Source organism: Passer domesticus, chromosome 4 (assembly GCF_036417665.1).
Source record: "Passer domesticus isolate bPasDom1 chromosome 4, bPasDom1.hap1, whole genome shotgun sequence".
NCBI classification, from domain to species: domain Eukaryota; kingdom Metazoa; phylum Chordata; class Aves; order Passeriformes; family Passeridae; genus Passer; species Passer domesticus.
In genome coordinates, this window is record NC_087477.1 from 60,168,876 (window position 1) to 60,192,808 (window position 23,933).

General features: G+C 38.6%; 1 protein-coding gene across 1 annotated transcript in view; it reads right to left on the reverse strand.

Annotated features, from left to right (window-relative positions):
- GRXCR1 (glutaredoxin and cysteine rich domain containing 1) overlaps positions 1 to 13,346 on the reverse strand; it is a 38,895-nt gene extending 25,549 nt beyond the window's left edge. Inside the window, exons 1-2 of the mRNA XM_064419333.1 lie at positions 12,951 to 13,346; positions 10,204 to 10,217 (exon numbers count right to left, since the gene is read on the reverse strand). Of these exons, the coding sequence (XP_064275403.1) occupies positions 10,204 to 10,217; positions 12,951 to 13,346 (410 nt within the window). The remainder of the gene's footprint in view (positions 1 to 10,203; positions 10,218 to 12,950) is intronic.
- Positions 13,347 to 23,933: the final 10,587 nt, after the last annotated feature.

Below are 23,933 nucleotides of genomic sequence, written 5' to 3' on the forward strand. Positions count from 1 at the left end.
ATTTTCATGGATTAATTATAGCCTAGAGTCAGTCTGTCAGATAGAACTGTTCACTCAAAAACAACTGAAGAAGGTAATAGCATAAATGAAATAAAGTGTTATTCTCAACTGCAATCATCAGCAGAGAAAACTCAAAAATTGCTATCATTCTTCACAGTTTACCTTCATAAGGAATAAAACAAGAGAAAAGGGTTAAACAAATTCTGATTTTGATTTGGGATACACCCTGGAATTTTCATCAGGGTGTATCCCAAATCAGACAGACAACAAGCTTTCAGCAAACTACAAGATTTCTGTCAAATGTTATTATACCTCTTACTGTATTCCTACAAACAGAAGCTGAAATGACACGCACTGAAATCCTGAAACTCCCAGGGAATGGTGAGCAAACCAGGGAAACCACCACTCTCCCTCAGTTTTCAGTTCCAAACACCTGACATATTATGTACTTTTACTTTCTTGACACTTTATACAGCTTGAAGTCTAGCTGAAAATGTTACCCATGTGGGTGGAGATAAAAAAAGGCTATTGTGTAAAGGTTGGAGTTGTCATTTGCACTACACTAAAGTTAAGGAAAAGGACAACCATTTCTCAGGTGGACACAGAGCATTGTCTCACCTGGGGTCACAAAGCCCTCTGGAACTGGTAATGAATTCTGCACAGGTCTGTGAACCAGGCAGAGATCAAAGTTATGGTGTGATTAGTGCACCAAAGTGCTGATTCAATCCTTAGCTCTCAGAGAGCCCTATCACTCAATACATGGAAGTGATGCAAAGGGATATCTTGTAGTTATAGCACTCCTTTGTCCTGCACTAGCACTGAGTGATGAACGACCTTGTTTCCCCACTATATTACTTAACTTAATTGGAACTACGCTCTCAGCTATCTCATTACTTAATAATACCTAGAAATTTGGTACCTTCATCTTCAAACCCTGAGTAGTTAATTATTACTTATATACTCAATATCCATTTTTAAAATTAAAGATCTGTCTACATTGCACACTTTAAGTGCTTCAGTTCCTTTTTTAAGCAATAGATTTTCAAAAAAGGCAGAGTGCTCAAGATTGTTATGCAGATACAACTCCTCGACAGCATACATAAACCAGCTCTGCCCTAGAATAGCCTGTACTGTGGCTGGTCTTGATGTATGAAAGGGGACAGATGACTCATCCACCAGTTCTTTATAAGTAAAATACAAGACAACTTCATGAAGGAGAATTACAGACTTCATTGCTGGAAAGACTCTAAGGTGTAAGCTTTTGTTTTGTTTTGTTTTTTAACCATATAGGTATAATGTCTGAAAATCAGAATGTAGCAGGTTGTATGCTTTAGACCAGCTCCTAAACCTGTTGGTCAAAAGAACTACCAAGTTAGTTATTCTGTATGTACTACATCTGCAACTGGACTAATGTTTTACCAAGGCCAGTGCAAGCAGCTTTACGTTCTAGTCTGATTCAGGATTTTGCTCAGAGATGTGTATTTTTTTAAATGAAATATTCATATAATCATACTTTTCATATAATAATGTTCTTACAATGGGGCTAGAATCTATATCATGTTATAGAGTAAAATGTGTTCTGTTCCAGGAACAAGACTACAAATGAAGAAGCTGAGATTATTAAATCATCTGTCTGCTTTTCTTTTCTAATAACATTTCAATGGCTTCTTTGCATAGATAATAATTAAATACTGTGCAGCAAGAAAAATCAATAACATTTATTCTAATTTCATATCATGTCTTCAAACATGAAACTTCATACTTGATTGCATTTCTGCCAGCTGAATAACCTTCTTTGAAAATTACAATTGAGACAGCACAAAAAACAGGTCAGAAAATTCACTAGGCTGTTCTGTTTTGAAACCTTTTGACTTTATTTATTGTGTCTTTCCACAAGCTGCTGGAGTAGCTGATGATGAAACCACCTAACTGAAGGAACTACATGATTCAAGTCTGCTCCCAGTCAGCAGCAGCCAAAAAAAAAAAAAAAGCCACCAAACAACCTATAGTATTAATGTATTAATTATCAGCATTCAGTTGTAAATATTGGCCAGGGAAATTGTCCTTCCACCCCACAATCTTCCACATGAGGATGCAAAATAATATCATCCACCAAGCAGACAGGTTTGCAAAAGGCTTGACCACCCAGCAGATACAACAACAGCTGCCATGGCAATATCTTCTAGATTTAGATTAAAGTAATCTGTTTCCTGAACAAGTCCTTTACAAACGGAGCTTTTTAAATCCTTATGACATTTTGAACTTGAAGGCTCTGAGTAGGTGCTTATATTTTTGAATCATTGTGGCATTTGAAAGAACAACCAGATTTACCCACTGCATGTGAGTGAATCTGATTGAAAGCATCATAGAATCATAGAGTCCATGGGCAGGATAATTTCAACTAGACCAGGTTACTCAGAGTCTCATCCAGCCTGGCCTTGAACACTTCCAGGGGACAAGCATCCACAACTTTCCTGGACAAGATGTTCTAATGCCTCAGTACCCATGCAGTAAAGAATCTTTTCCTAATATCTAATCTAAATCTACTGTCTTTGAATTGGAAGACCTCCATTCCCCCTTCTCTGTCATTACTTGCTCTTGTAAAGAGTCTTCCTCATCTTTTCTCTAAGCTCCTTTCAGGTACAGGAAGTCCACAATTAGATTACTCCAAAGCTGTCTCTTTTCTGGGCTGAACAAACCCAATTCTCTCAACCTTTCCTCATAAGAGAATCTGATCAACTTGGTTGCCCTCCTCTGGACTTGCTCCAACAGGACAATTTCCCTCCTGAGTTGAGAATCCCCAAGCTGGATGCAGCATTGCAGGTGGGGTCTCACCAGAGACCTCATCAGCCAACACCTGGAAAGAAAAGCTCTCAAAGTATAGTGTGGCAGGTGGAAAGAAGCAATAATGCTTAAAGCTCTCATTTTTCACTGTGTCTATCAGTCTGCCTCTTAGGCCATTCTCCACTTGAACAACAAGGAAATGTTTCATGGTTGCCTGCAGGGCTAGGAGGGAGAGTGCTTTGCATTTGGATGTAGTAAACAAATAGCAAGACATGAGCGGCTGGGCAGGAAAATATTGCATTTTCTTTAAAAAGCTGTAAGTTCTTTAGAAAATAAGTTCCTTCTTTGTTACAGAATTTTCAAAGAGAAATTTTCTTAAATAACAATGTATGTCTCCTTAAAATTCCTAACAGTTTTAAAGATTGTTAGATGATTAGCAATCAGTAGTATTCAAAACAAGGGTGAATGCCAAAGAAACTGTTCTTTGCCTTTGTACCAGCATTGGCTGATTTGTCAGAGCAGTTCATAACACTGCGTGGTGTTATAAATGTGTGCAAATATTGGCCAGAAAGACTTTCTATATTTCTTTTTGAGAAATGGAGGAAGAATGAGTCTGTGTGGTTTTACTGCAATACAGAAGACATGCTCGTCTGACATTGATGGATGATGTCCCTAGATAAAGTTCCAAAGCAAAATGGTACTAAGGTTGTTAAAATGCTTTCCACAATTCCTACTAGCAATGAATGATGTTTTTTCTGTCTTCTTTCTTGCCATGCGTGAAATGAGTCTCTACCTCAGTGACTTCATCTGCTCATCTGTGACCATTTCTGTTGCTTTCTCTGATGGAGGCTATAAAGAGTCGTGCTGTGGCAGCCTCTCCACAATATAACTACTGCATCAAGCAAAACCACAAGATTGCCTGTTTGGATTGGGAGCTGCAACTTTACAGCTTCTTTTCAAAATCAACAGGCTGGGGATGCTGTCCTATTATTCCTCTTACAAGCTTTGGAAAAATTCATTGAGGTTTAGTTTTCATGTTTTGTACTACCTTGCAATGGATGTTGCAGCAATTAGAAAGGTTTTCTTGCATGAAAGCCATACCTTTTTCCCTCTGGTTGCAAATTCCATTCTAAAGAATGTTTTATTATATTTCAGCTACAAAATTATGATGCCACCAAACATTACAGTTACAGGCTAAAGTCCCAGCCAAGAAAAAAAATTGTATTTTTGACCATTTATTTCTGTCAAGCTGTTAATCATGTACCTTGTTTTGGTGCAGTATGTAATAAACTGTAGATAAATATCCAAACTGAGTAGATAAATATCACAGCAAGCTGTAGACAGACTGGAGCAGTCTAGCAACACCTGTGGCACATTTACATTTATATTTTCTAGATTAGTGTATTTGCAAATCCTAGTTCAGAACTGAAACAATTTTGAGATCTGTACACTAAATAATGGGATTTTAATGCACTTAACTTGTTAGATTTTTTTTAATTTTAGTAAAGGGATTTTATCTTCATTATTGGTTCTTATTTTTATTATTACCATATTTTTACAATTGCACAGCTGTGCACTTTGGTGACAAATTGGCCCAATGTAGCCAAATATTTGCTTTCATGTTTGTAAAGTTATAAGATATTAACCTAAGACATTCAAGTGTAGTGAGAACTCCAAAATATTTGGTTGCAGATTAATTTATTTGTACACAAAATTAAGGGTCAATTACCAAGTATGAGGCTAAGAATTAAGCATATAGGCAATTTATTTCATCTTTATGTGTTCTACAAAATGTATTTGCTGTGTTGAAGGCATGCAAAGGTTCAGGGTCAATGAACTAGCAGGCAGCTAGTACCATGTCAAAGAAAAGTGAATAGCCCCAAATTTTCTTAACAGTCTTAGTTATAAGAATACTTCAAAACACATTTTCTCCTTATTTTCCTGCTGAGTTACAAAGTTGAGCTTCACAGATAGCAAAAGACAAGAGTTATTGCTACTAATTAATGATTACGGCTAATCAGTTAATCTTTTTTATCTCTGTTTTAATAGGCCAATTCAGGGGGAAAAAATCTACTCTTAGAATATGTAGAAAGTAATTCTGCACTAGCATCCTAAGATATTTTTGATAGGCTGCTTGTGTAACACGACCCTTTTTCAAGTTAGTTTGAAGTAAGATGAAGCATTTTCCATGTTAATTCAAAAGCTGAGCACCTTATTGAGCAGTCCCACAAAGGGCCATTATGCAAGAGTCCCAGAGCAGTACATAGGATCAGACCCAGTGCTCGTCTGGTATTCCAGGTCATCTACCAGACAGATAATTAAAAGTAAGAGTCTGGAAAGCATATATGGCAATTCCTACTAATACTGTTTCATTTTATAACTATTTTCAGCTCAGAAAATTTCCTGAGGCAAATATGACTTAGGAATCCCACTTAGTACAACCAGGAAGCCTTTTCTTCCATTCGGCAGTTGCATTCTTTCTTTCAAAAAGAAAGCAAATCTAATTTTAGATTTAAAGAGAGAGGATGAAACAAGGTAGCAGAACCTAATTATTTGCAGTCTCTCATGTCTTGAATACCTGATTCAGTCTCCTCTCTATCTCTTTTCTGTAACAAGCAAGTAACTGGCTACAAGTTTTTTCTAGGATACCTCCATTCTGCAATACTGTGATCACTATTGTGCTTAAGAGAGGGAGGGAGGGAGGGAGGGAGGGAGGGAGGGAGGGAGGGAGGGAGGAAGGAAGGAAGGAAGGAAGGAAGGAAGGAAGGAAGGAAGGAAGGAAGGAAGGAAGGAAGGAAGGAAGGAAGGAAGGAAGGAAGGAAGGAAGGAAGGAAGGAAGGAAGGAAGGAAGGAAGGAAGGAAGGAAGGAAGGAAGGAAGGAAGGAAGGAAGGAAGGAAGGAAGGAAGGAAGGAAGGAAGGAAGGAAGGAAGGAAGGAAGGAAGGAAGGAAGGAAGGAAGGAAGGAAGGAAGGAAGGAAGGAAGGAAGGAAGGAAGGAAGGAAGGAAGGAAGGAAGGAAGGAAGGAAGGAAGGAAGGAAGGAAGGAAGGAAGGAAGGAAGGAAGGAAGGAAGGAAGGAAGGAAGGAAGGAAGGAAGGAAGGAAGGAAGGAAGGAAGGAAGGAAGGTCAAGCAAGATGCTGAAGAACGCAGTACTATTTGGTATGGCAGGTTGAGAACCAGCACTCCTGTGTTCTACCCACAACTCCAACAACTTATTCTCACTATCTCATGACTGTCTGTTTCAAAGTACATGTCTCACTACTGCCTTCTGCAGATGCAATTTGTAACAAAGCAGCATCTTCTTATGTGCAGTTTGTATAGGAGCTGATCCACCAGGAATGCTCATGGAGCACCTACTGCATGAAGCCATGTAGCTGGGACAGGCAATGGAACCCGCATTTTATGGATCCCATAGGACACAAGTAGGAAGTAACTGTCAGGTGCTGTCAATCCTGACATACTGAGGCACAAGCATTAGTGAAATTTTCAATAACGAACAGCTTTTAGTGCCTTTGAAGCTAGATGGGACCAAGGAAGATTTGGAGAATTAGTTTTGGCGCTTGATGTCTAAGTCCTTCCTCAGAGGCATGTGGGTTTTTTGAATCTATAATAAAGTCTTGATTCACTCTAGTGCTACATATTCTGTGTATGCATATTTACTGCAGTAACACCACCCCTTCCTTGCTATGCTCTTTCCCATGCAATGGACAAGGCCAGCATCTCAAGAGCACTGACCTCATTTATGGGTCTTTTACAAGGATCAAGACTCATCAGGGCAAGAATAATTTTGAGGCCATGCAGTGCACTGGAGCGTTAGACAGATGTCCAGTACGTGTTGGACAGACTGTCAGCAGTAAAACCTATACTTTTTTTTACTCAATTATTGATTCAGTCTTTAAAAAGTGATATACTTCACCATAGTTTTGTTGGTAAGCCATCCAATGTTGAGTGTGTTCAGAAGTTAAGACCTCTCCTATCTACACTTTCTGAAAATGAGACAGACGAGTCTTTGAGTCTTTTTTAACTCAAAACTTGTGTATCACTTTCAGAGGTTTATATAGTTAAAAATCTATTTACTGATTCTATCAAGTACAGGTCAAATATATCTTTCAAGTCTAACAGAAGCAAATCCTAAAATGTACTGAATAGTCTAGTAATAGACTTGTCTGACCTCAGTGCTTTGCAACCGATTTTTCCAACATGTGAACAATAAAATCCAATATCTTAAGTACTGACCAAATGCAGGTTCCAGTTAAAAGATCTCAGACCTGACTATCTTCCTTTTTAATTCAGTGTGTCTGTTCAGACATCCACTCTAGGAACCACTTCTAATAACTGTGACATGATCAACAGCATCAGCAGAATCAGTATCCAATGCAGTTTGGTCACAGATCAAAGCCCTTCTGAAAGTACAAAGCAAGTGATGAACCAACTCTGTGCCCATTCAAGTAGTGATCTAGTTGTCCTTCTAACTCTGAATTTTCTGTAAAAAGCAAAAACCTGCTTTTCATAATCACTTGGTCCTCCACATTATTACAATTTTTCCTGTTCTCCAGTGGATTTCAGTGCAACACTGTTCAATAATTAGTTTTTCAGACTTACTAGGAAAATACACAGGAAGTTTGTAGTTCAGATACCTGCAGCTCACTGGTATTTATCTCTATCCATATAAGAGACGTTACTACATCAAACGCTCTTTACAAGCAATGCATTTTCTTTTGTAAGCTATGTCCATTTGGGAGTCAGAGCAGTGTATATGGAGGAGAATATGAAGGCAAAGGTCAGGAGAGTTTTTACAATCTTTGTCCAGTCCTGGAAGAGGATTTTGAATTCAAATAGTCCAGTGGTTTCTGGAGTGTCAGCACTGACCATCAGCTGATCAACAAGCAAGAGACTTCTCTTTATCAAGAGAAGTCTCTTCAAGTCTTATCAAGACTTCTCCAATGAAAGTGCAGATCTCTATTTCTCATGTCCCCAGACTTTTGGGGATTGTGTGATATATGCTCCAGAGGCTGCAGCGGTATACAACATGCCACCACCCTAAAAACCTCTGCTTTTACTACTACACTAGAACCTTTCCTTAATATCACTTTGCAGCCTCTGACTTCTTTGGAAGATGCTTGGTTTTTCTGCTGTATTTCACTTTATTTAGTCTGTGGTACTAGCTAGCCCTATTAGTTTGTAAACTCTGCATGTCCTGCTGGATATTCACTTTTCCAGGTCACCTACAAGTAAAGAAAGATGAAAGTGCTCTTAACCACCCCAAAAGTTCTCCTCTTAACAAACGTCCATGTGATTCTTTATTCTTTCCCACCTTTCTCTCTAAACATTAATAAGCTCATTATTCATCAGGCTGAATAGTCACTTGCACTTCACAACTTTACATGTGAGCTCTACCTGAGGAACCATGCTGGGAAATTTTGTGAGGACTGTGTGCATTATGTCTGACTCCTCACCCGTATCCTCTCTGACGCAACGCTCACAAAGACATTCAATGGGTTTGTTAACCAGACCTGCCCTTTTGCAATAGATGTCAGGAAGCCCTGCCTGAGAATGAGTTCTGTGGCTAATTTAGCAGAACCTGACCTTTCAGAAGAGGCTGGAAGGCCAGTGGAGTGTGCAATTATGGGAATGGAGGAAAAATACCCATGCTGAAACATGGAAAATGAGGAGAGACCTGTGTAAAACCTTTGGCTGAGCTACATTAAATTGCACATTGGGATGGAAACCCAGTTTGGCATAAAATGATCGCTGCACTACCTAGTAATATATTAGACAACCTAAGGATTTTTACTCTACGTGGCTCAGCCATAGCCATTGGAATGGCTTAGTCATAAAAATTGGTTGTGAAGAGAATTATATTTATTTCAAGGAAAAAAGAACTATTTCTCTACTGCTTTTTACAGAGGGTTACAGGAAATATTCATATCCATTTGTATTTAAACAATATTGTAATATTTGAATACAGAATTTTTTGGTAGTATACTGAAATAAAACCACAATTACTTCAGATATGCACAGAAGGGGCTTATGCTTCTGACACAATTGGCAAGTCATGTCCCCAGCTTCAGAGCTGCCAATGCTGTCAGCTTTAGAGTCTCAGCAGGGGAAAATTTATACTGAGGTGCATGAACAGGGAGAGTGGGAGCTCCAGCTCCCTCCTGCTTTTCAGGATTTTCAGTAGTGTGTATTTCTCACAAATAAACCGTTCCCAGCTGTCTGCTGCCTGTATTTCCAGCATTGTGGGAAGCTCTCCCCAGGCCCGGATTCGGTGCTAGTGGAGGCTGGGTGACACATGTGACTGTCCCTGCCTGCCACAGATGACCAGCAGTGACCTCCCTCCCACCTTCCCGACCCAGAGTGGTTGTTATGTCAGCACCCATCACCACCCCACCCACCACTGCCTCACCCTGCCAGGATGTGGTTGCCATGTCAACAGTCTGTTTGTGGCATCCACCCCAAGGAGGAAAAGGCTGGAGGTGTTGCCATGGAAACCATGCTGTCCTGAAGCATCAATAGAGCTGGTCTCTTCCCCACCTTTCTTCCCCTAGAATATCCTGCCTTGAAGCTGAGGCAAGCCCTGGACGCGTCCTGCTCTGTCCCACATCCCTTCCCCATGGATGTGTTGCCCCCAGCTCCCACAGCTGCTCCCACTCACCTGGCAGCAGCTTCACATGGGGATGACCTGGTGTGCAAGGGTGACCTAGAGGGAGACCTTTCACTGTCACAGCACTGGAGCAGCTCCCATCTGGGGACACAGACATTCTGGGGACACAGAGTAATGTGAAGCACTCAGCTTTCCTGAGAACAGTGGAAATGAGAGGTCATGGATTGAACGGGTGGGGGAAGTGCTGAGTGCGTGACTGTGGGAAGATGTAGCAGGGGACACACATCTAGATATACATTCTCAGACCAGGCTTGTATCATATAGCAACAACAACCAAAAAGACCTTTTCATCTGAAAATACTTCCTGCCTTACATCACTGTCTCAAAATTGAAAAAAGCTCCAGAAGGTGTGATTTTTTTTCAGATAAGTTTGTTGTGGGAAGAAAGTGTCTGAACCAATTCTGCAGAAAGCTGTAGTAAGAAAGTGTGAAAAAAATATTCACAAATCCAAACATTTCCATAGAACATTAAAATACACAAGTGCTTTCAGCACAGGTATTGAACAGAAATCAAAATCAAAGATCTTGACTGCACAACATAATGAAGGCATGTTAATGAGTCCCTGCTTATCCCTAGAATAACTGAACAAAGTTATTTGCTTTAAAGGATCTCTCCTCTATCACAGGGAGCCTCTAGGGATTTGGGGAAATTGTATATTAAAGGAGTTTTCAGATAATCTGAAGAATCAGAATGCTGATATTGCAGAAAAAAATCCACACCCTAGTTTCAGGGTCACAGGACACCCACACACACTCAGTATTTGGCTTCTCACATGCACATTTTAGTTAGGCAGTGGTGTAGTAAATACTAAATAAGAAGCATTTGCATACAAGAATTTATCAGTGCTTAGAATACAAGATTGCCAAGAGTTCATGTGCATACTCTGAGATTAAAAATACTGACTTGACACTAACGCTGAGAGTGTACAATGTATTCACCTCATAGAGTTCCTGCTGTTGAATCATCCAAGGGGCAGAGATGGACTCTCCTCAGGGAGGGGCACTCTCCTATTAACTGCTGTTATACATTTGCTGCAGCATAGCTAAGAGAAACATGTAGCTGGAGATGACCTCACATAATCAAGGGGGTAACTTAGAAAATGCCCAGATAGAGAGATTTTGTGTTGTACCTGCTAACAAAGACATCTTTCTCTCTTACTAAGTCTTTGAAACAAGAACTCTTGTTCTCTAACTGCTATTACACCTCAATTAATTGTCTGGAACATGCTTACAGAAAACTAGAAATCATCCTCTAATCTCATTCTAAAGGCCATTATTTCATTTGTAATTGGATGGATTTCAATCATACTTCTCATTAGGATCAAGCAGTTTCAAATCCATCTCAAAGCTAAACTTTGTGCTTTGTTCTCCCTGTGCTCAGCATGTGGCATACAAAATGGGCTCAGAGTATGACATAAAAGATAAATAAATGACCATAAATGAGACCATAAATGACAAACCATCATTCTTTTTCACTAGACTTAGGGCTTTATCTCTGGGCAAATCTGAATTTGTGTAGAAACCTCAAATAATTGTCCTCTCTATATTGTTGTATATATGTCTTAATGTAAGTATATACTGTTTTTTCTGGGCATCACTCATCTAGACCTGCCTAGGAAGAAGCTTCTCTGTTCCACATGTATTTTCCTCATTCAGTTTGAAAACCTGCCTTTTCTTTTGGACTTCACAATGCCTGTAGCAGAGTTCTTCATTGCAATTACCTGCTGTATGAAAAACTATTTTCATCTGATAATTTAATTTTTCCCCTTTCTTCCACAGTAAAATATTGTCAATAAAAAAATCCTTACCACCTTTTAAACTAAAGGTTTTAATTAAGGAATTCTGTGGCAGACTTGGATACACGTACTTTTCTGAAGCTATAAGAGGGATATTCCTCCTTTCAAGATAATACTTTCTTCTGGCAAAACACCTCTTGAAAATAGCACTGGTCCTACCATTAACTCTGCTAGGAATACGAGTTTTGCAATCAAAGTACATTGATCTCAGTCCATGGGCCTTTCCTGAAGAACTTCCAATCTAAAACTGGGTATAGAAAAAGCAATAAGGCAGGGACACTAATTAGGGTGCATATGTCTTCAAATGGGTCTGTTTATTTAGCTGATTCAATTTCTTAGCTTAGTGTTATGTTACTGATTTAGTACAAGACAGCTTTTAGAAGGAATGAGGCTAGTGGGGTGAAATTGGGTACTGTGTAGTGAAATAACATGGAACAATGGAATTGAAGTTGGAGAAGAACCCAAACATGGCTCAGTTAATACTTACTAATTCAAATCTACCTTTAAAAAGCGAGTTTGTTGCAAATTTTATCATAATAAGGAATTAAAGACAAACTCTTCCATGAGCAGCTTGAAAGAAGGCAAATCACCTGAGTGCTATGTGATGTGATGTAAAGAACAGAAATGAACATGAAATTCTTCTCTGAAACTTCAACTTCTACAGGAACATTCATATTGACAAAAAGACTGTTAATTGAGGTACAACACAGAGAATAAATTAGTATCCAGAAGCAAGAGAATGCTAATCTATTGACATTTATTAATGTAATATGAAATTACCTCATTTCAAAGTAATTTCAAAATGCAAAAAGAGTCATTACTAATATCAAATTCCCCATTATTTAAAACTGCACAAAAAGTTTTAAAATAATGCCCTGAAACCATAACAAGATAATTTAATTGAAAAGTATAATTCTGGATTTTAAGAACTTCAGAAACAGTCTGGTTGCACACTTGTTTCTGTCTGTTGTGAATATTAATGATTGAAAGGCTTGAATAGCATATAGAGATAAATTATATATATGAGATAAATATTTTAAAAGTTTTATCTTGATTTTTCTGAAGGCCTCTGTTTCTCTGACTAAGGCATTAGTGTGGCATGGACTGTTTCAAATACAGATATTCTGCTCCTTCTACAAAATAGATAGAAAACAGACATTAATAAAAGAGAACTCTGACTAAGATTTCATTCCCCTGAAATTTTCATGTGGGAAAATCATCATTGCTGCCACCTTGTACCTAGTTTGACCTACTTTGCAGATTAAACAGAATGGAATTTGCAAGTATACATATTTACATGTAGGGGACAGAAGATAACATCGTAAACTCATTAGAATTAATATGAGAGGAGTGGAAACATGACACGTCCCTGTACAGGAGACCTGCATAGATCTCCAGCAAAGCCCCAGTTAAATCCTCTGATACATTTCTTTCCTCATCCAGACATGGGAAGCACAACATACATATTTCTACTCTGCAAATATTAGGTCAATTTTGAAAAGCAAAGTTCACAGCCAATATGGAGTGTGGAGCTGTTTGATACTAGAAGGACTAATGAGCCCCTCTTGTGCAAGTGGATAGCAATGGGAATGAGACAGAATATTGAGAAATCCTAGATGAGAGAGTTTGAACAAAGGGAAGAATAATGTGTGTAGTTAAAAGGGACAGAGAGAGAGCTTACAGCCAGCAGATCTGCACCACCTACCTGAAACACTTTTGCCAAATTGTCAAACAGAGCTTGACCAGCGCTGACTTTGTGCTTGACTCCCCTGACTGTGCCATTTTTGCTGAGGATGTTGACTCGCTTTGTACCAAACCCCTTCTCTTTGGTGGCTCTGACTAAGATGAGCAAGTCGTCCTGCTCGTTATCATTCTCATCGCACTCGGACCCTCCGTGTCCATTCTGCTGCCCGTCCAGCTCGCTCAGCCGGCTGGTCTGGTCAGTCTCGGAGCTGCTGGCATACTCGGAGTCCAGCGAGTCGGCGGCCTCGCCATCGGCGTACACCTCCTTCAGCACCCGCCCGCTGTGCGAGGACGCGACGCGGAACCGAACCTTCCTCAGCAGCCTCTCGCTGTCCGCCTTCACCTCGCCCTTAAACATCGCCTCTTCCATTGACAGCAGCAGTTTGCATTGTTCCAGCGTGGTCCCCATCGCATTTGCCAGTTTGTCACACTTAACAACAATATCGGCGCTGTTTTCTGCTGACAGGGGTTCTCATATTAAACTAAAGAGGGTTCCCAAGAAGCCACTGCCGTTCTGCAGTTAATAATGGATGCATTTGTGCTATGGTTACCTTTAAACTAAAACCTGTAAAGTGATCTCATTAATTAAATATTAAAAAGACATTGTGTACTTTTTAGCACTAAGGAAGAAAGCAAGAAAGAGAGGAATTATATGCATTGATTAAAAGGGAAGGGAAGGGAAGGGAAGGGAAGGGAAGGGAAGGGAAGGGAAGGGAAGGGAAGGGAAGGGAAGGGAAGGGAAGGGAAGGGAAGGGAAGGGAAGGGAAGGGAAGGGAAGGGAAGGGAAGGGAAGGGAAGGGAAGGGAAGGGAAGGGAAGGGAAGGGAAGGGAAGGGAAGGGAAGGGAAGGGAAGGGAAGGGAAGGGAAGGGAAGGGAAGGGAAGGGAAGGGAAGGGAAGGGAAGGGTACAGAAAGCATTTGGACAATGCTCTCAGGCCCAAGATGTGACCTTTGGGCTGTCCTGCACAGGGGCAGGAGTTGGACTCTGATGATCCTTATAAGTCCCTTTCAATTCATAACATTCTCTGATTCTGTGATTCTGTAATACACCAAATAACAGCAATTACACAAGTTTATATGAAAGCAGGTTTATTTGCTAAAAAGCACAAAGAGGAAGACTTTTTCACAGGATATACGAAGTCAAAACTGTTTATGTTCATTGCACCTGGAAGAAAAATGAAAAAAATTCAGCACCTAAATCAACATTTCTTTCATCAAAACACTTGACTTCCCTACCAGTCAAACTTCATTTGTCAAAGTCTGCTTTTTTACACAACCTTACAGAGATTTGGCAGGGAGCTGCCACTTGATGGTTTTCAGTGCTGACCTTTTCACAGACTGGCAGAGCAGTGGAGAAGCAATTAGTCAGAATTTGTTGCACATTTATTTAATAGCACAATGTTATTAAATAAAACTGAGTCGTAGCTAGCACCACACAGCAACCACAGCGTATGTTCTGCTTTGTCAGGGACTGGGCAAGGGAATCTGAACAAGGAGTAGGAGAAAGCTAATTAATTGAGGCAACAGGGATCAACGATAAGAAGTAGGGTAACATGGATTCATCCACAGGGAATCACATTGCCCTATCCTAGCAAATCACAAGTAGTGGTTGCCACAGTGTTCAGCACCCAGCTCTAGATGTAAAAATAACCAACCCACACTTGAGATTTCTAGCTATTTCTACTCAATATCATGTAGTAGCACCTTAAACCCCCAAGCTGCTTCTGAATTTGCATGATGATTCCTACTTATAGTGCTATTTCTGTGTTTTCTTCATTTAAAGAAAAATGCAGCACTGAGACCTCAGTCCCCTTCTCACTTTCCTGACAAACGTTCCCTGGACACTCTCTACAGCTTCATTTTCTCTCTAGACTCATGAATACTGAATTGCTTCCTGAAGGCTGTGACCCCGCAAGAGGTGTAGGCATGAAATGAGTCCCTGGATGCTCAGCCAACCCAGAATGGTAATGCCTGCACTCACAAGCAGCTGCAGAGCTCCAAGCATCTGGTCAAGATTTTAAAAATGCAGGTTCAGATCTTTCAACAATTATGTGGAGGTTATTTTGACTTTATTTAGAATAAGAGGCATGAAAATACTGCTCTTCAGCCCAAATAAAATCACGATTTTTCAAGTCTGAAATCTAAAATTACTTATTTCCCATCCACAAAATGGAAACACAATGATTAGTGGCATTTCATAGCACTCGTGTTTGCAACACTTCTTTCTACATAAGATGATTCACTGTATTATTAACTACTATAACTAATGCAGAAAAAATAGGTAAAAATAATATGTTACAAGAGTTAAAATACATTGTTACTTATCTTTCAAAGAGAAACACCTAGTATCAAAGTCTGTACTAATATTGAATACAGTTATAAGAATATTTGTGAAATTCATTTGAGGAGGAGGATGCTGAATCACACTGATTGTGTCATAGCCACTTGCCCACAGGAGTTTTGACAAGAAATACATTTCATTATTACTAAAATATGACTCAGAACAAGGAACATTCTGTAGAAGAATAAATAGTTCAAAGTATCTTTTGTGGAATTATCCAAATAGGGCTGCAAGATGCTTGGAGAAATTACTTAGCCTGGTACCTATGCTGAAGTTAACTGTATCATAGTATTTCCATGATTATCTGAGTGGCTTGGAAACTACTCTTGCAGTAATTAACTTTGTTCATATTCATTTTTATTTAAACAATACAAACCAACTGTCTTTCAATTAATTGCCACACATTTTAAAAATCTGAGCCTCTATAACACACATATTTCGCACAAAAATTTTGTAATATTTTTATCTTCTCCAGTTGGCACTATATATCCTTTAACAGAAACCATTTTACTGCTGTTGCAGGCAATGAGTAAACTTGTATTGTCTGGAACACAAATAACTTGATGCTACCTGAGTGACTTAGAAAGTTAATGTAGCATTGAATAAATGCAGAATTAATCAGTACCACATTTTAAAAACACTGCAAATACTGTTTGCATCTTGTACTCTGTTGGTAGGAAATTAGCTCATTGTTTAGTTTCATGGCAATTCCATTATCCACTGGGAAATATTTTTATGTCTGGCTATGACAGATAAGAAACTGTATGCACAATTTTCTCTGAAAAAAAAGAAAATTAAGCAAAATGGAGTGTACCTCTTGACAGAAGCATTTACATGTGTAAGATTTCATCCTGGTGTTCCAGCTGTGGACCTTCTGTGAGCAAATTTGTGACTTTGGGGCTAAGTGCACATATCTAGCAGTAAACAGATTAAGGCTCTAAACAGGTTGTGTATGTGACATAAGATATTTGAGAGTTCAAAACCCTGAGATGCACATATTTGTACCATCTGCCTGGGTGTATGTTCTCAGCAACAACAGAAAAGATAAAACTTGACTAAGCATCCCTGTTCCTCCTGTAGACTAAAACTGTATTAAATGCCTAAACTCACTCCATTTGCACAATTTGATGCTGCACTCTGCCAACTCTTTTATGTCTGTTTATCATTTTTAGCTTTCCTACACATATTTCTGTTCATTCAAAGGCTTATCTCATTTAATGAGCAGTATCTGTTTAAAACTCTGGGGTTTTGCAGTAGGGAGATATTTCTTGTCCATAATTATTACTCTTCCTGAATCATTTGGCTATTGCTAGATTTTGTTTCTGCTTAGTTTGGTTCTAATGTTCTGCCACTGATTAATTTGAGGACAGGGGTTCCAACAACCATAAAGTCAAAGCACACAGGAAATAAAGTGTCCAGAGAGATCTCGCCTGAATAGAGAAACACTCTGTAAAAAAAAGAGCAAACACTTGTAAATAAGTTATTTCATCCATTCCTTTTTATGTGACTGTTTCGTTTCAGAAGAAACTGGACCAACACATTACCCTGATACTGTGATGACTGTCAATAAAATCCACAGATTTATCATGTTTAATATACCACTAAGTTGAAAGAAACAAAGAAGATGATGCTTCTGCTAGTTGTTGACTTCTACTGCTTCTGCTTGACATGGAACTAAGATACCAGTACTAGATGAAGGCCAGGGGACAGATGCTGTACTTGGCAAACTGAAAGACAACATCTAGTCTGAGACTGACATCTGAGAATTCATGCTCCATGAAAGAAAGTACCTGCAGAAGCAACTCATTGCATCTTTCATCCATGACAAAGTAGGGAAGTCTAGATAATAAACTTAGTCTCAATATTTACCTTTTAAATCACTCATATTAGGTCAAGGGAGGCAAAGCCTTTAATACTTCTATAATGAAAAATTAAGCTAAAGTAGCAATCACATTATGCCAAGTGAGATCGTTATAGATGTACCAGGAAGGAAAAAGAAAAAAAAAAAAAAAAAAAAAAACAGAAAAGTATAGAATGAAACTGCAATCTCATTTATAATTCTGATGTATTTTCTTATTTTATTTAATATATCAGTAAATCTTGCTGTCAGAGTTCATCATACATATACATAGTTCAATTTCTACAGCTTGCACAAGTAAAGAATCTCCCCTAGGTGTTCCATTTCACTAAGTTTGGAGCACTACCAGCTTCAACTCTGGAACAACCACAAATCAATAACATTAAACTGTAGCAAAATGTTCCAACGAGTATCTAGACATGTATTAAGAAGCAAAGATTGTTTGCACTTTGCTGAAGAAGCGTAGAGTGTGCTGTTTGAAATGACTATAAAAAATCTACCTTGTGACATTCCCATAGATCAGAGACTAAAAGGTATAAAAAAATAATAGAATTTCTGGCATTCAAATAGCAGCAAAATGGAACCTGAATCAGGAAATGAGACTTCAGGAGAGAATATGTCAAAAAAAAAAAGAATAAAATGGGCTGAAATCAGCAACTGCCTGCTTCATTTCTGACCATGTGACCATTCTAATAGACCAGTTTACCCTGTGACAAAGCATTATATACTGTGTTTTGATGCACAGTGTGTGCAGGGCCATTCTGTGTGATGTATTTGCAGGTTACTAAGTATATGTAACCAATCTGTAGGCTGACTTGATACCAACCACACTGGTGTCATTCATCATTAGACAGATGGTATGAATTCACAGTGACATGTCTTGTGGCGCTAATTTTTTTTCACTCTACAAAGGACTGTTTGCAACTGTCTCCAATTTTATTTCACTGGCAGTAATCAGAATCATATTCTGTAGTCTCTAATTCTTAATAGAAAATTAGCATAGTAAACATCAGGACACAGATATTCAAAAGACCTGGATTTCCCTCCTGTTGGTGGGGAGCAGGTGTTTTAGTTTGTAAAAGCATGTATGGTAAGCTGAGTTTGTTAATTTTGCTACAAGTAATTAAAGTTTGTGAACAACATGCCTTATGCCTTAGAGATTACAAAAGCAGATAATTTGAACTGTAAATGCTAACTAAACTGTTTCTATCTGAGACAGATTTAGTGCATTTCCCACTTGTTCAGAGAAGGAATATTCCTATTTGCTAAGCCAGCAAAACATCTATCTACTTTTCTGCAGGTCCAGAATCACTTTTTGATTGTAGTAAAGTTCATGAGGACAGTCAGAGCACATTCAGGTCCCCATCAGGGAACTCTTGCATCTGGCAATTGTTTGTCAGGTGGAGCAGCTGCTAAACGGAAATAATACAGACAAGAACAAACCAAACATATTGTTGATATTGTAATGCCTAATTATTCATGTGGTAAGTGCTTTACACTCTCATTTAATTTTATTTGTAGATTTCATTTAAATTCTGTTTAACAATTGTTAGACAGAATGTCAAGGGTTTTGTGCCTTTATTTCTGCTTGCGTTAGTGAATAGGGTGCAATTTTTGTTCAATTTGTATAATGAAGGAATTAAATGAATGAGGAAATCAAGACCTGTGTCTAGGCCATGCACACAAGTGCACAAGGACTTAAGAGACACAGGGAAACTTTCTGCTATCCTTTTAGCTAGGGTGAGCAGAAAGCGCCAATTTCCAAAATCTTTAGAGATGAATGCTCTACATTGCATTTGGAAATGCAATCAATTGGTATCCTGAAGTTGAAATTCACAGCCATTTGAACAGTACATTCATTTCTATTTTTCCCACAGTAAGTTTTCATAGAAGTCAAGCTGCTGAGCTAAACACAGAAGCAGCAGTGCGTTAAAAGATTCTGTCATTACGTGATACTTCCAGATTTAATTTGCTTATTTACTCTGGACAAAGTAAAAGGTCAACTCTTAAATATGTTATATTTTATCTAAGTCATGCAAGGTAAAGAAGAGGTGGGTCTGGAGGGTCTGGAAAACACTTATAGCCTACTGACAATAGTAGTAAGAATAGTGGCTGGAAATTTTGATCGATGTCAGATAGCTGATAACAAGCACCATTTTTTATTACTTCCCTTACCTAACTGGTATAAAAATTCATTGTTTGTAGCTCTTTCTTTTTCTAGTCATGTAAGTGGTCACCATAAGAGATGTGTAAATGTTAGCTGTTTCTCCAGAAGCTCTAGCCTACAGCTAGATGCCAAAGTTTTTGGTGGACACAAATTTTACAGTCTAGATTAGAACTGAATTCCTATGCTGATCTCCATTAAGAGCTCTGTTATTTCTCTGTGGTGGAAGCTTTGTGGGGGGCTCCCAAGACATGTGGAGAGACGAGAATCTGGACTCCATGTTTCAAAAGGCTGGTTTACTATATTATGATATATATTATATTAAAATGATACATTAAAACTATACTAAAAGAATAGAGAGAAAAGGATCCATCAGAAGGCTAGAAAGAACAAGAATGGAATGTGATAACAAAGAGGTTGTGACTCTCAGAGTCCGATGCAGCTGCATCTGTGATTGGCTCTTAATCAGAAGCAACCAACATGCACCAATCACAGATGCACCTGTTGCACTCCACAGCAGCAGATAGTTACTGTTTATATCTCTTTCCTGAGGCTCCTCTGGTCCTCAGGAGGGAAAAATCCTAGCAAAGGATTTTTCATAAAATATCATGGTGACATTTCTCCTGTGTTCTATTTGAACAGGAAAAAAATAATAACAGAAAAATATTTCCATTAGAGCAGCAATTTGTAGAGGAAAGAAAAACTTTGCTGTGAAAAAAATTGTTGTGTAGATAAGAAGCATCTGGGAGAAAAAACTTCAATTCAGCAGAGAACAAAAAATGCATGTCATAAGCTAGACTCAGCTAGACTGCTCCTTCACGTGATGCATGGGCAAGATATTAAAACAGACATTTAGTTCCACCCACCCAAGTAACACCACCAGTTTCTGGGGCCACATATGCAAACAAGACATCCTACTTGGGGGTAGGATTAAGTACAGAGAGTGAATCTCTCCACCAATCCACCTCCTTAGTGACAAGCAAGTCCCAGGGAAGGAGATCTGGATGCCAGAATCCAGCACAGAACATATCTGAGGGTCAGCTAAAGGTTTGCTGGACTGTGGAGCAACCACTGAAAAAAAAATGTTGTTTTCTGTCTGATGGTTCCAATGGCTCTGCTTGATCCCTGCTGAGCTTGGATTCACTGTCATCTACACTGGAAACTATAGGTAAGGCTGTGTTGAGAAATAAAAAAAATGAGGTTAGAAGACAATAGCAGAGCAAAATATTTGTACACAGTCCTTGTAAGTTCTGCTTAAATTTCCTAAATGTGAAAATATCTTCCCATATTTTTTGCTTGAAATCTGACCTAAAATCTGATACCACTTCTCCATCACATGTCCCAATCCAAATACCAAAGCTTTGGAAGAAGAACATACTACAGGAAGCCCTGATTCACTGGAAAGAATATCCCCTCCTGTATCCATAATGCATTTATCATTGTTTCAATGACTAAGGAACAGTCAGGAACTTTAAACAGAGATACTCTCTTTGCTTGTAAAGAAAAATGACTAATGACAGTTTTCAAGGTTTGTTTTCAAGTATTGCAATTAATCCTTCTTCAAATAAAGCAAACAAACATGGAAAAAGTCAGCATAAAAGTTTCAGAGAGACATTTCCATTCTCAGAGCTCCACATGAATCAGTTGCAGCAGCAGTAGCAGAGATTCCTTAACCCTGTCCTGAATTTCCTCATACATCTACTTCTGCTAGCTCCCGCCAGAGATAGAGGCCATCTTTCTGCGTTTGGCTGGTTGAAAAATATAAGTAAGACAAGTATAAGGAATAAAAGGACCTGGCATTCTGTTACATTGAAAAGAACTAACAGTCTAGTGAAATTCAGTTTAGTGCTGCTCTTTCTCATGTGATTCATAACCATTTATTAAGTACCACAAGTACACTTTCCAGGTTTGCCATGTTTACGGATAGCTTGTCTGAGTAGTGTCATCTAAATAAAATTTCAAATTCTGTCAAACTTCTGTCATCTTGTGACTCATAAATATATCACATATCAATACATCTCATAAATATAGCACATATCAGGCACAAAATCCTTATAGCTCTTTTTATAAGATAGGTATGTTAGGCCTACATGTTTCTTTCAGCATTTTGGACAAAGTCCAAGTAGATCATTGAATGCTGCACTGTTAAATTTTGAAGGTGGTAATCTTCCCCACACACATTGTTTTGTTCTGTTAAACAGCTTCTGAGTCGTATTGCTGAGCTCTAAACTTCATTATTCAGTAGGCTTATTTAACTATATGTCTCAAATATTCCTTGGATGCAGGAAAAGTTTAATTATACAGTTTTAATTTAATTAGAGAAACCGAGTTATATTACTTATAGAGAAATTAAAAGGACTTATAAATACTGTGATTAGGCTTATGTTTTATTAAATTTTATTCTTAGGTTATAGAAATGTTTTGGATTGGTTTATATCCAGATTTTTTGGATGGGCAAAGTTATTTTGGGGCTCTCATGTTGAGGGAATCAATGCAAACAACATGTAAACAGCCCTTTTTTGGGTCAGATTTATTCTTTTGTGGTAGTTACTGCTTTCAGACTTGGAGGCTGGACTGTTAATGTTTAATGACTCAAACAATCAACCATTTAACAACTCAGATGCAGAGGGAGTGCACACCTTGGCTGGAGGCTGCAGCTGATTTTGAACAGGGTAAGGGAAAATCTGGCAAGAGGCAAAGCCTATGAGGTGGGATAGTGCTTTTCATCATGCCAATGTCCTCCTTTACATAATGGCTGAAAACTCACATAGATAGATAGATCATAGATAGATAGATAGATAGATAGATAGATAGATAGATAGATAGATAGATACATACATACATACATACATACATACATATATACATACATACATACAAACATATATGCATACATACACCCATACTGTGTGAAAACTCCCCTTCAGGAAAGTGCAAGGACATTCATGCATAGCCCAAAGTATTCATCCCTGCTGATGTGCCAAAATGGGCAACAACTGACTTAGTTTCACTGATGGGAGAGGTGGCTGTAATGTTTTAGAAGGTGTCCTAAATCACCAAAGGCTCCTGAAGCCTCCCGTGATCCAAAGTAACATCCAGTGTGAAACTCCCCACCTCAGGGGATGTACCTGGTCATTCCCACCTGAACCCGAGTGAATATAAACACAGAGGACTCTGTGTTTCTTCAGCTTCCCCCACCCCATCAAGACAGAGACCAGCATTTTGACAATACTGAGATAACTCGCCACTAAGACCAGAAGAAGGGGACAAACAGGACAGGATCCTGTTTCTTTCTCCTTCTCCCTCTCTACCTCACATTTACTGTTAAATTAAAATCCATAATATTGACTTTGGTATATGGTCTCATTTGCACCTTAATTTGGGCAGAGACATCCCTCTAATAATTTAAATAACTGGTTCTTAACAAGATGGAAAATTCTGCTGCTGAGCATGCAAATATCTACCATGGCCCTCAATCTGACTTGAAGCACGTATCTTGCAAGCCTCCCTCAAGCATTCCACTATGTACTACTTCTGACATTTGTTTTTGAGCCAAAAACCAGACTACTAGTCATTTATGGGTTTCATGGGAGAAAAAAATATATTCAGTGCTTTCTTCTTATCATTTTCTTCTCCCCAGAAGACCACATCATTATTGTGATAGTAGACAGCAGATATTCTAGCCATAATAATATATAATAATGTAGTTTAAGTCTTATTTCATACCCAAAAATAAAAGTGATGAAAATAAGATAAAAGGACTTTCATTTATTTCTATTGTTACTAGCTGATGTCACCTCTAGTGTTCTTGCTGCAGGTTTTTTTCATTCAAAACTTGGTAAATCTCTATATATTTGTTCTACATGTCTTCAGTTTTTTCAGCTAAGACAAGAAAAAATTTTGTGAAGTTGGGTTTTTCCAAATGCTGTTGTTGAACATGACATCACACTGACTCCTATATAAAGATGATTTGCATACAGCATGATTCCCCATAGAACCATCAGCTGATAAGAAATGTCATCCAATCCCTGAATTGCTATGCTGTTCTTAATTTAAGGTGGATATCAATTTTTGTGACAGAAATATTTCTGTATATACAAATATATTCAATCCTAGTTGGTATTTTATACAGCCTTCAGGATATCAGAAACATAGCAGCCTTCTCTTATGTGCCTCTGGGGAGATTTTAATAGCCATGAAGTCCCAAAGGTAAATCATTATGACATCTGGAGGCAGGAGAACCATCTATGGACACAGAAAAGGTGAGACTGGTTTGACTTTTCCACCTGAAAGTGAAGTGTAACTGAGTCTAGAGGCAAACAGAGGAAGACCAGATAGAGGATATTGGTCTGTTCAGTGGCTGAGGTAATTGCAAGAGGGATGAATCATTAAGTCACTTAGGCTCTGTTTTCTCAGCAAAAAAATGGGGAATCACCTCACTCAGTCTGAATCAGAGAAACCCTTACTGTGAGCAGGGAAACAATGTCAGCAAATGCTTGTTTGAACTGACTGATGAAACCACTCTGAAGCTGGGTGAAATCACTGCCTTACACCAACAGAAATTCAGAGCCTAGTCAGTGCAA